Here is a 14120-nt window from a genome sequence, read left to right as displayed (position 1 = left end):
TGTTTTATTTCCCTGGCTACATAAAACAGAGAAAGAGCAAAGGCTGCAATATTAAAGGGCTTTTACATCTGAACAGCATTAACCTTTTCCTCCAACACAGCTGCACACTCCTCTTGTTACCAGAAGTGCAATGAGCAAACAAGGGATCGTGATGCCAGGGGCTGAGAACCATGCTGTGAGAGATAAATCTAGGTGCACATACACAAGCCCAATACTGGTTTCTCAGAGGGGCTCCGGTACCCAGTTGCACACACTGTAAGAGCTTGTGTACTATTGAGATGGGTATGGATGATAAACCCAGACCCAAACATCCACAGATGCTGGGGACATTCAGGTTAGGATCCGAATTTAGCAGCTCTCTCTCTCTCTCTAATGGGCCAAACCAAAGTCTCACATCCAAACTTAATGAACCCCTGGCTCAGTATTACCAACTTCATGCATTTAAATAATCTGAGTCCACACACACCCTCCCCACAAAATCAGGTGATTGGCTTAAACATGACATTTAAAAAAAAATAAAGCTGAATTATTTTTATTTGCCTTCTGGTTTTTGAGCCTTACATTCCACATTTTCAAGCTTGCCTCCTTAACTACAAAGGCTAGAAATTTACTTTCACTTTTTAAATGGAAGTTGACATTCTCCTGTAATCACAGGACTCCAGGAGCTGAGGTGTGGCAGGTAGGGCTGCTCCATAACACCCCCTGTAGGGCCAAACCCTACCTTAATCCATAAGATCTGGCCACCTGCTTGGAGCAGATCGGTGTCTGTCTCTCAACATTTAGATAACAAAATAAACTCAGGATTTGGTTGTCTGCACTTTTATGCAAAGAAGCCAAACTTCAAATGCAAACACTTAGTTGCAGCACTCAAAGGCAAGGGCCTGGCCCAGCCGTGTGGTCCAGGACTAGCACTGAGCAACACCTCCTCTGCTCCAGTCTCCCCCATCTCTCTCCTGAGAAGAAGCAGGTAAGCCTTCTTAACTGGTCTGCTGGTTCTTGATTGGTCTGCATTTCCTCCAGGCCCTTCTAGACCTCCAGAGGACTGTCTTGTTGGTAGCCTGCTCTGAGTGGATTTTCCTTGAGCAGACAGGTGTCAGGGAGCCAATGGCTCCAGCAGGGGGCAGAAAAGGCCCAACAAACTCCATCACATAGGGTTTTAAGAAGAACACAAAATATTGCACGACATGAAATAGAATCATAAGAGCTGGCAACACTGGGGATTCATACAAACTGGTTATGTCTACACTGCACAAATGGCAGCGTATAGAGTACATTCACTGCATGCCTCCCTAGCATGGGTAAAAATAGCAGTGTAGGCAAGTAAAGACACCACTGAACCCACAGGCTCTATGCCCTACTCAACTCTCTAAACACCCAAGCAGTGTCTCCTCCATCTAGGCAGTGTAGTGACCCACCCGCTCCCACTGCCAGAGCCATTCCCCACTGCCTCTCCCCAGCCAGAACCTTCACTATACACCACCACATGGACACAGCCTGCTTTTCACTGCAACATGTAGCTACGCATACCCTACACGCTGCCCCAAGTTGTGTGTGGTTTAGATGTAGCCACAGACACCATAGTGGATGTCACCCAAGGTACAAGCCCCTACCACTGCATGAGCTGACAAGGTAGCTCCATCATCTGGGAGTAAGTAGCAGGTTGTCACCATTATTGGAGGGAAATAAACCCAAACGCATTACAAACACGTACTCACATACTTAATGTTAAGCATCAGAGTAGCCTCATTGACTTTAGTGGGGCTACTCATCTGCTTATAGTTCAGCACTTGAGTAAGTATTCACTAGACAAGGCCTAAGTCAGTGTATCCCATGAAACTCCCTTAACCCTGGCAACTGGAGTCACACTTGACAATTCAGGACCATCTTGGCTACTGACTTTTCACCAGCCCTGCTGGTGTTCTCAGGTTACAGCTGTGTGGTGGCCTCATAGGGGCACACTATTACAAGGAAGAGAAAGGGGGTAGGTAGGGAGTGAAACCAAAGCAATGTGCTGAGTCTGGTGTGTCTCCCTCCCATCCCAGTCCTTGCCCACCACACGCTGAAGCTGTTATTGTCCCGCACATCCAGGTGGAGATGGACAAGTCATCGGCGCCTTACCCTGATAAGACGCCCAGCACCAGGTTGAGCATGAAGAAAGAGCCAATGATGATGAGAGGGATGAAGTAAAGCCAGTTCCAGGTATTTCCTGCAGCATCATTGGTCTGGAAATAGAGAAGGGGAGAAAGAAAAGCAATTTTTTATCAGTCCCCAGAAAAGCAAACATCTATTGTTGCAGGACTATGGATCCTTCCTTTAGACTCCCTATAGACTGTGCCAATATTAATTAGCATTTTTACATGTGCAGCAACTGAACTCAGGACTGAAATCCCAGGAACAGAATGAAGCAAATTTGGGTCTCAGTGTACTGTGCATAAGGTGTCCACATCACAAAGCTGCCACCAACTCCAGCAAGAATAGCAGTCTCTGACTGAAAGGACCCTAGTACCGGGCCCCTCCAACCTCAGGATGGCCTGTCGGCATTCCTTCCCGACACACACTATCCAATCCAGTCATCCACCTTGTTACAAATACAGCCCCTCCATTCCAAAATCCCTGCCTACCTATGGTCTGAGCTACCATGTGCTTATATCTGTGTTGAGTTTATATCTGAACCAAGACACAAAGTACATAAGGGAGATGCAGTCGTCTTTTTGTGTGTGTTGCAATTAACGCAGCACTTGGCGGCATGCCCAGAATTCTCTCTCTCACACACACACACACACCAGAAAGAGAGGAAAACGGTGGGCAAAACAAATCCTTTAGCGTGATGCCAACCTGACATCTGCTTATTCCACACTTTGGAAGTCTGTCATCAAAACCAGTATCTAAAACTTTCTGAGTAAGCAACTGTGCGTATTGGAGGGGAAGACTGGGTTTTAGTTTCTGACAAAGTTTCTGCATTCTTTAACCACAAGGGAGCTCTTCAAGTAATTGCTGAAAAGTAAAATGCCATGTGGCCACTACCGAAGCCAAATGCCTTGGAGAGTTCAGATTCTTCTCTTGTGGAAGAAAAATGCAGCAACTTTTGAACCAGGTGATTTGAAGACTCAAGGGGAAAAAAAAAGGGAAATTTGCATCTGTCCTTTTGCAATGGTGAAAGAATGACAGTTCCTCCATCCATAATACAGGCCTGAAATGCCTGATAGACTGCAAACAGAACTTGGCAAATACTGCAGGAAAATACTTGTGAGCATTGGCTTGAACAAAATCCATTAACTCACTTTGACATAGAGTCTTTTATTCACAATGTGTCAGGCCTTATATTCACCATTCCCCAACATTTGTGCAAGTGAAATTTTGCTTACAACTGTATTCACTCAGGAAGTGTCACAAATGCATTGACAAGTATTTGAACCACATGCGTTCTTCAAGCCATCTTGAAAGCTCCTCGTGTTGTTTGGGAGTCATCCAATCAGGGAGCAAAAACAAATACCATGTGACTTAGATGACCAGTTACGCAGTATGAATTACAGATAACAAACGAGTGAAGTATTAATTGTGGCAAATAGCTCATGAGTCACCGGTGGAGTATACATTGACACAAACCATTCCTCGAATGACTGAGACGAAGGAGCAGATTCATGAGGAACGTTTCTCTGAATAACTAATGTATTTATAAATATCTACTGCAGCTCACTGATGTTCGCCAACAATAAGAAGGGCTAACAAATTGTGCCTGCCAGCATTTCATGCTGTCCTAGTTACAAACCTCTGGAAAGAAAAGAAAGAAAGAAAAGGTGCAGAGAGACTAAAGGAGGGAAAATAGGCTGCCTCACACCTGGTCCATCCCCCGCTCCCACAAAATACCTTAAAAAAAAAAGCCACCCCCACCAGTATATTTCAGCTTTCCCCTATCCCATATTTTTCCTTCTTTTGCAGTTTTTTCTCTCTTTCTGTTCTCTTCTTTCTTCCCGCTCTTGGTTTCCCTCCCTTCCACTCTTCCTCGCCTTTTCTGCCCTGCCCCTTCTCCACGGGATGGGGCTGAACACATGAGGAAGAAGTGTGAGTACTGGTGTCACCCTTCATGCCTCTTTCCCCACGTGCTCTGGCTCCGCTGATAGTGTTGATGCTGAGCAGTAAGCCAACAGTGAGTGTGTGCTACAGGTGCCCCTCCTTGCATGATCCATGGAGGAGGTGAGTCTGTTACAGCACCAGGGAGCGAACCAAGGTCTCTTTGCTAAAACTTAAGCGGCACAGCCTTTTAGCCCTGGAGAACTCCATTCAATTCCCACTCTGTCGGCCAAGAGCACAGCTAGCACGGTGGCACATGAATGGAGTGCTCCCTCAGTGGCAGACCACATTTACCAATACTGGGAACTGCAGTCTGGCCTGCCCTGATCAGGCTGATGGGACAAAGAGGTCTAGAAAAGGTCATAGGGGGAGCATAAGGGAAGGGCATAGATGGGAGAAGAGAATTCATATAAACATGCCCTGCTTTAGAGGTTAAAATGTTGCCGAGTGATCATTTGTTTATTGTTTATTTATTCATCTGAAGCCCAAACTTGGTGACCGATCCATGATTCAATTCCACGATCAAAGCCTTTAGAACAGAATGGGCAGAAAGGTGTCTCGTTGAACACTTTCCTTTGAGCGTCTGCAGGGTCGCCTTGTGTTTGGGGCAGGCAAGGGCCTTGCTCTGTTTGTTCTTCACATGCACAAAGGGGTCAAGGTGTAGGTAGCATTCAGCAGGAAGGGAGAAGGGGCCATAGGAATCTTCCGGGGCGGGGAGGGGGGAGTCTTGTGTCCACACACCAGGGGGGATCTTTTTTCCACACCCCTAAAAACTTGTGTCTGGACACAGTTTATGGCTCCAATCCTGCCCAGGGAGATGCTTTTGTGAATCAACCTGTGAGCTGCCAGGAAAAAGGAACTGCCAATCCTCGGCAGCAGAGCCCTGCAGCCATATCATGATATGCTGAGCCGCAGAGGACAGTGCTCGATGGGCTTGACTCCCACATCCCGACTCCAGTCCTGCTCATTAAGTGGGGGAAGCCAAGAGATCAAATCAATTTTTATGCTTCCAGTTAATGCTTGGCTGACTGTGCTGCCCAATCCCAAACGCAGGACTAACCGGATAGGGAAGGGATGGAAATAAAACACTTTTAATGAGGTGACAGCATTATCAAGATGCAGAAGGCGCTTATGGGCAGCTTCACAACTGCTGCACTCACATCAGTAACAATAGTGACCTGACACTTTACAAGCCCCACAGGTAAATCCAGCTAAGGGTTTATACATGACCCCCCGTCACCACCGTATCTGCGACCCTCACAATCTTTCAGGCACTTATCCCTACAACCAGAGCTGGGTGAAACTTTTCATTTGAATTTGCCGAAATCAAAACGCTTTGCAAATTCAGGTCAAATCTGGTGAATACTTTCGGCTGAATAAACAATGAGGAGTTAGAACAGGATTGTACTTGGGTGGCTAGCCCAACCCACCACCCATGCCACTACAGCAGGGGCGGGAAAACTTTTTGGCCTGAGGTATGCATCGGGTTTCCAAAATTGTATGGAGGGCCGGTTAGTGGAGGCTGTTCCTCCCCAAAGAACCAGGCATTGCCTGGCCCTGCTCCCATCTTTCCCCTCCTGCTTCTCGCCCCCTGATGGCCCCCCAGGACCCTCACCCCATCCAATCACTCCTTCTCCCTGTCCCCTGACAGCCCCTGGAACCCCCCCTCCTTCCTGACTGCCCCCCAGGACCCCTGCCCCATCCAACCACTCTGTTCTCCTCCTGACCACCCTGCCCCCGACCACCACCCTGAACTCCCCTGCCCTCTATCCAAGCACTCCTTCTCCCTTTCTCTGACTGCTCCTGGTACCCCTGCCCCCAACTGCCCCCCGCCACCCCGTTCAAACCCCCCTCTCCTTCCTGACGGCCCCCCAGGACTACTGCCCATCCAACCACCCTGTTCCTCCCCTCTGACCGCCCCGCCCCCTATCCAAACCCGCACCCCCTGACCACCACCCTGAACTCTCTTGCCGTCTATCTAACCTCCCCACTCCCTGCCCCCTTACCATGCTGCCTGGAGCACCGGTGGCTGGCGTGGCTGGAGTCAGCAACACCATCGCCGCCATCGCTGTGCAGCACAGAGACCGGATCAGGCCGGGCTCTGCAGCTAAACTGCCCCAGGAGCTCACAGCCCCACAGCCCAGAGCATTGTGCCAGCCGCAGAGCAAGCTGAGGCTGTGAGGGAGGGGGAACCGCAGGGGAGGGGCTGGGCACTAGCCTCCTGGGCCAGGAGCTCAGGGGCTGGGTAGGAGGGTCCCGCGGGCCATATGTGGCCCGCAGGCCATAGTTTGCCCACCTCTGCGCTACAGCCACATTGCTCGTAAGCACTAGCTCGAGCGGAACCAGCATCTGTACATCTACCTGAGCTGGGAATCACACCTCCCAGATCAGGGATGGACAAACTATGGCCCGGGGACCACATTCGGCCCTCCAGACATTTTAATCCGGCCCTTGAGCTCGCTCTGGGGAGTGGGGTCCTGGGCTTGCTGTGCTCCAGCGTTCCAGCCGGGGAGTGGGGTCAGGGGCTTGCCCCACTCTGCACAGCTCCTGGAAGCAGCGACATGTCCCTCCTCCAGTTTCCACCTGTAGGGACAGTCAGAGGCACTGTATGCTGCCCTTGCCCCTGCCCCAAACGCTGCCCCCGCAGCTCCCATTGGCTGGGAACCGTGGCCAATGGAAGCTGTAGGGGCAGCGCCTGCAGACGGGGCAGCATGCGGAGTTGTACTGGGAGACATGCTGCTGCTTCTGAGAACTGCTTGAAGTAAGCAACGCCTGGAACCTGCACCCCTGATCCCCTGCTGTGCCCCAACCCCCTGCCCCAGCCCTGATACCTTTCCTGCCTTCAAACCCCTCGGTGTCAGCCCAGAGCACCCTCCTGCACCCCAACCCCATATTCCCAGCCCCACCCAAAAACCCACACCCCCAGCTGGAGCCCTCACCCCCTCCTGCACCCCAACCCTCAGTTATGTGAGCATTCATGGCCTGACATACAATTTCCACACCCAGATGTGGCCCTCCTGCCAAAAAGTTTGCCCACCCCGTCCCAGATGATGTACAGCCAAACCCTCAGGCATTCTTGTTGCCCTAAACCATGCCTCATTGCACTAGCAATGGCAGCCTGTGCCTCACTGTGAATTCCTTTAAAATGATGCTTTCAGACGACCTGCTTGACAGCAATTCACTCCTGCTTGCAATCGGCTGCACTGACTAGAAACCCTTTTGTGCCACCCTGCTGCTTTCCCTTCTCTCGCTCTATTCTTGGATGCAGCTTCATTGGTGGTTCTTCGGCCCTGAAAATGCCAGGGGACAGAGCCCTTTTGCCCTGTTAAACCGGGAGGAGGAGGCTGTCTTTGTTTTCAGAGCTTCTCGTCACTGGAAGAGAAGGAGCGACCGCCGCTCTCAGCTCGACCCAATTCCATCAAACACGAGATGGGATTTCTGCTCCAGCCAGCACAGATCAGTGGAGACCTGCCAGCTCAGTCAAATCTCCCCATGTACCTCACGGCAGTGGAAAGTTCTACCCCCAGGGACCCTACCTACTTTCAGTTCCACACTCCCTCCGGCTGGGGGAATCACCAGGGGAGCTTCATGAATCGTGGGCATAGCTGCTGAATTCCACATTCCACTGACTTCAAAGGGTGCTGATCAAAGGGGCCACATCCCAGCATTCGGTATGAAAAAGGAGCATGTAAATACTCCTGAAGACTTTGCCTTCATTGTCAGCTACATCTCCACTAATGATGAGAGGGGGCTGGGAGGAAACCTGTGATGTTCCCTGCAGAACCAGACCAAGCAGCAAAGAGCAAGAGGAGGCTGCAGCAGTTTCTGTATAGACTAGTGTAAAACAATTTGCATTGACAGAGAGCCTCTGTTCTAGGAATTCCCAGGTGCCTAACATACAATAGCTAGTTTAGCATCACACGTACCCTTTTAGGTAGACAAGTATTAACAGAAGATTAAATTGACCTATTGAACAGATGAGCAGTCGGAGGCACAAAGAGATTAAGAGGCTTGCGTCAGGTCATAAAATGAGTTGGCGCCAGAGGAGGGAGCAGAATCCAGGAGCCCTGACTCAGGGATGCCCCGCGGGGGGGGGGGGGGAAGTGGGGCAGCGGCCTCCAGGGATGCCCGGCGGGGGGGGGGGGGGCAAGTGGGGCAGGAGGCTCTGCAGGGGCCTCCACAAGAATATAGTATTCTATAGTATTGCAACTTTTTTTTTATAGAAGGGGCCCCTGAAATTGCTTTGCCCGAGGCCCCCTGAATTCTCTGGGAGGCCCTGCCCTGACTCCACACTCCCTTACTTTAACCAGACTACAAACCCTCCCATCTCTTGTTGCATCTCTCCTTGTTTCAGAAGTGTCTCTGTGCACTTTCATATAATGACGCTAAGCCAACATTCTGGACAAGAAAAGGAACATGGAAATGTGTCCAGTCATCTGGTTAGTGCAAAGGGATCAGCTGATAACACTGAGATGAGGAACTGTCGTCAAGGGCACACTTCCTCGCTGGGAATGGCCAGTGTTAATGTTCCAAGGGAGAAAAATTCCACAGGAGAAAATGGCTCCTGGAATCTTACAATCACTCCATCCTCCACCCCTTTGGGTTTCTAATGATGTACTTTTTCTAATGAGCAAAAGAACTCCCAAATACTGATAGGCACATTGTCTGAACTCCACCTAGCAGAAGCCAGAGAGCTGAAATCTAGCACATGCCTGCAGGGGCTTCTCTAGGCTCTAAGAGTATATCTAGACTGCAATTAGACACCCGCAGCCCGAGCCCGAGCATCTGCACCGCAGGTACACAGCCCCTGAGCCCTGCAAGCCTGAATCAGCTGACATGGGCCAGCCCCGGGTGTCTAACTGCAGTGTAGACATACACTAAGGGACTAAGCACGGTCTAAAGCCTGGAGTTTACAGCTTCTTGCAACCTGAGCAAACAATACGCCCACCACCTCCTGCTCCGCAGCTCAAGTTCACACGCGTCAAGGACCAAATGGCACGAGCAGAATGGCAACGTGTCTTTAAATGGCCTGTTCGGATAACCCATTAAACTTGCTGAGAGCGACGAAATCCATTTTGGGGACAACAACAAAAGCAGCAGAACAAAAGAGGCCTCCCCGCAGGAAGATGCTGGGTGGCACATGGCAGATCCTTTGAATTCCCCTTCCTGGGACCATCATGCTGCGGTGCACTTTAAACAATAAACAGATTCATTGAACAAAACACTATTTATCTTTCATTTCGCCTCCTGTCTTTCAGGTATTTAGCTGAAAACCCAACGTTCTCCAGACCCTCCCTCAAAACCTCGCTATCACCTTTAGCAGTCCCTCGACTCCTGCCTCTGGGGTACACAAAGAACAATAGGAGTTGCCTATGTGCAAATTCGCACCAGTTTAGTTGAACCTCTGCAAACCCCTGTGTGGATGCTCTGATTTTGGTGTAAGTAGGTAACTCCATTTTAGTTTTAACCTGCTCCTAATCCATTTAAATTGAACAGAAAGTAAACCAAAGTAAAAGCACCCACACGGCCTTTTGCAATGTTTTAACTAGGTTTCAAATCACGCAAAGTTCAACCAGTACAAGTTTGCATGTAGCCAAGTCCTTGGTGGAGTTTCACTGGCCTTTTCTCACTCGGATATTAAGTTCAGGCTACAACATTGTGCGATTGATAATGTTTCCCCCCACTGCCTGTTCAGTGATGGGGTAGCTTAGCAGTCAAGACATTACATTTGATGGCCCTCTAGAATAACCAGATCAAAAAAGCCCTTCATAACTCTGAAACAGACATGTTTCATTTCACATATGGCTTTTTTGGTAGAACCTAGCTGCACCAGGGTGCTAGGTGCTTTATGTAACCCTTCTGCCCTTTGGAATTGGAAGCAACCATAGCCGGGTTCAATATCTAGTGCAGAACAATACAATACAACATGAAACCAGCTCAAGCCCCCACTTAGTATCCTGGGACAATTATACACCACCCCTTGGGCACCTCTAACAGACAATACTTCCCCTCTCACAAACACAGAGTCTGAGTGTAGAAAAGGAATTTTTAATAAAAGGCGGGAAGTAACCTGGTATTAATTTGGGAAAAAAACACAAACAGGGTTCATAAATCTAAACTATGAGCAAAAGACCAACCCCGAAGCAAGTTGGGTAGTGTCCTTTTTCATAGGGTTATTAAGTCCAGCAACCAAAAGCCCCTTTAATGTGCCCATCCCTTCTCTGCACCCCACTCTCCGTTGTTGTCCTTGGTCAGTGCAGACCCAGAGTCCAGAGGTGCATCTGCAGAGTTCACCTTCCACCCTGGGTGGAGGGGGGTAAAGAAGGCACTTTATTCACTCCACTGCTTGGGCATTCACTGACCGTTCCTCCTTGGCAGCCACCTGGCCGATCACTGCACCTCTCCGCCAGCCACCATGCTGGCCAATCACTGGGCCTCTCTGCCCATCGCCTTGCTGACCGATCTCCACACCTCTCTGCTTGCCACCCTGCCAGCTGCTCACCCATCCACTGGGATGTCTTCAGGTCCCACCACTTAAAGCAGCTCTCAGTGATTTCAGCTGTTAGTGGGGGAGCCTCACTGCTGATGCATACTGGGCAGCCTCTTGCATCAGAGATGCTGTCTCAAAGCAGGTCTAATGCTTAGACCTAGGTATCAATGATCTCAGCTCTGCGGTGTGTAACAAGGCTCTCAACTGAGTCTAAATTAGCTCATTATTACACAGTGGAGAGAGTAAGGATCAAATGGTGTCTGGGGCCCTTAGGCAAGGCTCAGACCACCAGATACAAGTACCTGTCCCCATCCTCTCTCAACTCACTGGTCTTTACAACCCAACTCACTGACGTCCCAGGGCTTTATTCCATTGGCCACAATGACTCTTCTACTATCACAGAGGGATGAGACTTTGTTCTTAAAGGTCCTGTCAGCTTGGACTAGACATGAAAGCTTTCATGGCACTTTTCAGAGAGCAGGGGCTTATTCTTGATTGAAATTTCCATCCATCACCTTTGTTCTCAAGTAGAATAATGCGTGTCGTTTCGTTGCCTCATGCCACCCAAAGTGGTTGCTGTAGGCACATAGGCTGGGAATTTTTGGGATGACTGTAAAATATTGTCATTGGGCACTTGGAAGCTCAGGCTGTGATAAGCATCCAAAATGCTGAGGTGCTTATTTGAACATCTAGAATTTGCAAAATTTGGAAATCCACCCAGGTGTTTCTGGTTGAGCCAGCAAGACCACAAGAGTCATTTCTGGTTGTGTCTGTTTCTGGTCCCAGTCAAAACCAGGAACTAAAGAATGGCGTAGCAATGGAAGGGTGGTAAGGACATGAAGCATCTTTTATGGCAAGGTGATCAGACAGGACCGGACTGTAATGCCCAAGTGTTGATTCTTTATGGGGGCTGTTGGAGACACACAGATCTTGTGGCTCCCTCTGGCTCTCCACCTCGGAGCCTAACAAATGCTGTCTGTGTTGCTATCTAGGATGCATCTGAAGAAGTGGGCTCTAGCCCACGAAAGCTTATGCCCAAATACATTTGTTAGACGCTAAGGTGCAACAAGTACTCCTGTTCTGTGGATACAGACTAACACGGCTGCTACTCTGAAACCTGTCTAGGATCAGCACCCAGAGTCTCTTTATGGGTATGCTACAGTGCAATCGGAGGTGTGATTCCAGCCCGTGTAGCCATACCCTAGCTCAGGAACCAATAGCAGTGAATCCACAGCAGCACAGGCTAGCTGCCGGAGTACGTACCGCCATGCTTCAAGTGCATCAGGGTTGGTTCTGTCCCTAGATTCAGAACTGAAGGTCTCTGTGAATAGTGGCCTTGACTGTCTTCTCTCAGTAGCACAATCCATTTATTTTAGCAGGATTACTCTTGGTTTACACCAATGACAGAGAAGAATCAGTTCATTCGTCTCTGCACAGGAAACCACAGAGTTGTCTAAATAAGTTTCCCCTCTTGATTGGGGTGGAAGACTTGACTTGAATGCCCCTGCCTCTTTTAGGGAAGAAGTACAGCCACTATGGTGACATAGCACATTCTGTCCATATGAAATGCAGCCCATGCAGAACTTAAAGAAATGTTTATAAGTGTTTTGGAGTTCTGAAGTTCAGTAGAGAAGAGATTTAATTTGACAGAGGTATCCGAGGTGGAAATAAACAGACCATTAGTCCTTTAGTATGTCTTTTACAAAAATGCACGGCATACCCAAAGTTCATTCTATCTTAGCTAATTTAGCTACTGGCAGAATCTGACTTATCTGGGGCAATTAAATTATAATCTTCCCTTAAAGAAGCACTTTCACTCTCAGCTAGATTACTGAGCTGAATTTCATTTACCTTTCATCTGATTTTCACAATTCTCCGTGCCACTTCTGCTAATTAGCCAAGCCATTTGTGCTTTATTTATTTCTGTTTCTTCCTACTCATAGCTCTGGGTGCACATATACACTGCCATAATCAACACAAGCAACAGAGTAGAATTTGGATCAATTTCCACCTGGAGCCCTCCTCTACTCACCCAAACAAATGTATCCCAGCACCTGCTCCCATCCGCTTAGCCCTCCACCCTAGAAAAAGTGATAGACTTTGCAACAGGACACCTATGGGCTCCAGGGAACCAGTGGGAAGAAGTGAATTCCAGATCCTACACTGAGAATGGCCAGTTTCTAGCCACCTCCCATTTCAGTCGTGGGGGACGGGGCTATAAAGTCAAGCCCCTTTAGCAATTTCACACAGAGAGGCAATCGCTGAACCAATCAGAACAAGTTATTTATCTCTCTACAGTATTTAAATGTGCTGCTGCCCCCCCTTACTGTACTATCATTTCAGTGCTGAGAGACGACATGATCTGCCCACAGTCACAGCCTGTGACACAGGAAGGAATTGAAGCCACGTCTACCACATCCCAAGCTAACCCCCTAATCACTGGACTAGAGCGCTGCACAGAACGATTTTTAAGCCTGCTCCCATCCTGCCCCGCGATACCCATTCCCGCCTGCTCCTGCTATTATAGTGGCCGGTCCTGTGGGAGCTGTGGGATCCCAGTCCCGCTGCATGGCTCTACACTAGTCCCGTGCAGGGCTCTATACTGGACCATTCATCCTCCTATGCACTAGAGTTCTATACACGAACACTAACACCCTGAGTTGCACCCAGAAATAACTTAGAAGCCAGCCCAGCCCCACAGGTGTCACACACACTGTGAATTAAGCAGATGGGGGCACAGTCTGCACTAGCTAAAGGGTCTGAATGGTCTTCTGCTGAGGCACGACCAGGCAGCCAGCCATAGGCAAGTGTGTTGCTTCAAAGTGGTTATTAAGGGGGACATTTTTTTTTTTGCAAATGTTCTTTTTTGAGCATTTTGTCCCCCTTGGCTAGGCAAGAAGCATGTGTACAAAGCCTTTCATTAGAGCTTTTGTTCCCTCTATCATCTTTGTTCCTGAAACTGGCCTGCACAATAATCTGTTCTTCCTTTTAATAGGCCCTCTAGATAGTTCACTGGGTTTGCAACAAAATTTTGATTAGATGCAAATTTCTGACATCCTGTTAACTCTTCATCAACTGTAACACTAAGGAAAATAACCAGCATCTCCCTTCTCCCTGTCCTCTTCCACAGTCCGAAAGTGCCAAATCCCTCTGACTAAAAATATATATATAAAGAGAGAGATATGCCTATCTCATAGAACTTGAAGGGACCCTGAAGGGTCATTGAGTCCAGCCCCCTGCTTTTACTAGCAGGACCAAGTACTGATTTTGCCCCAGATCCCCAAGTGGCCCCCTCAAGGATTGAACTCACAACCCTGGGTTTAGCAGGTCAAGATTCATGGACTAGGACCCCAGTGTGGCAGGTGCTGTACAACCATGGAACAAAAAGAGCTTCTAAGCTAAGTAATAAACTTGGAAACTATCTTCAGTGATCAAGTGAAGGTCTTTTCTTCAGAGATTCCAAGGCCAAAAAGGATCATGGTGATCATCTAGTCTGACCTCCTGTATCACACAGGCCAGAGAACTGCCCCAAAATAATTCCTAGAGCAGATCTTTCAGA

General features: G+C 48.8%; 1 protein-coding gene across 16 annotated transcripts in view; it reads right to left on the bottom strand.

Moving 5' to 3' along the window:
- The window catches only part of CACNA1B (calcium voltage-gated channel subunit alpha1 B), a 507473-nt gene that overhangs the window by 243196 nt on the left and 250157 nt on the right, over positions 1–14120 (bottom strand). For all 16 annotated transcript variants that reach the window (XM_030535592.1, XM_030535597.1, XM_030535598.1 and 13 more), the window contains exon 7: positions 2119–2222. In XM_030535592.1, coding sequence (XP_030391452.1) covers positions 2119–2222 — 104 coding nt within the window. The remainder of the gene's footprint in view (positions 1–2118; positions 2223–14120) is intronic.

This window comes from Gopherus evgoodei, chromosome 16, assembly GCF_007399415.2.
Source record: "Gopherus evgoodei ecotype Sinaloan lineage chromosome 16, rGopEvg1_v1.p, whole genome shotgun sequence".
Classification (NCBI taxonomy): Eukaryota; Metazoa; Chordata; order Testudines; family Testudinidae; genus Gopherus; species Gopherus evgoodei.
This window is presented reverse-complemented; position numbering and strand designations above follow the sequence as displayed.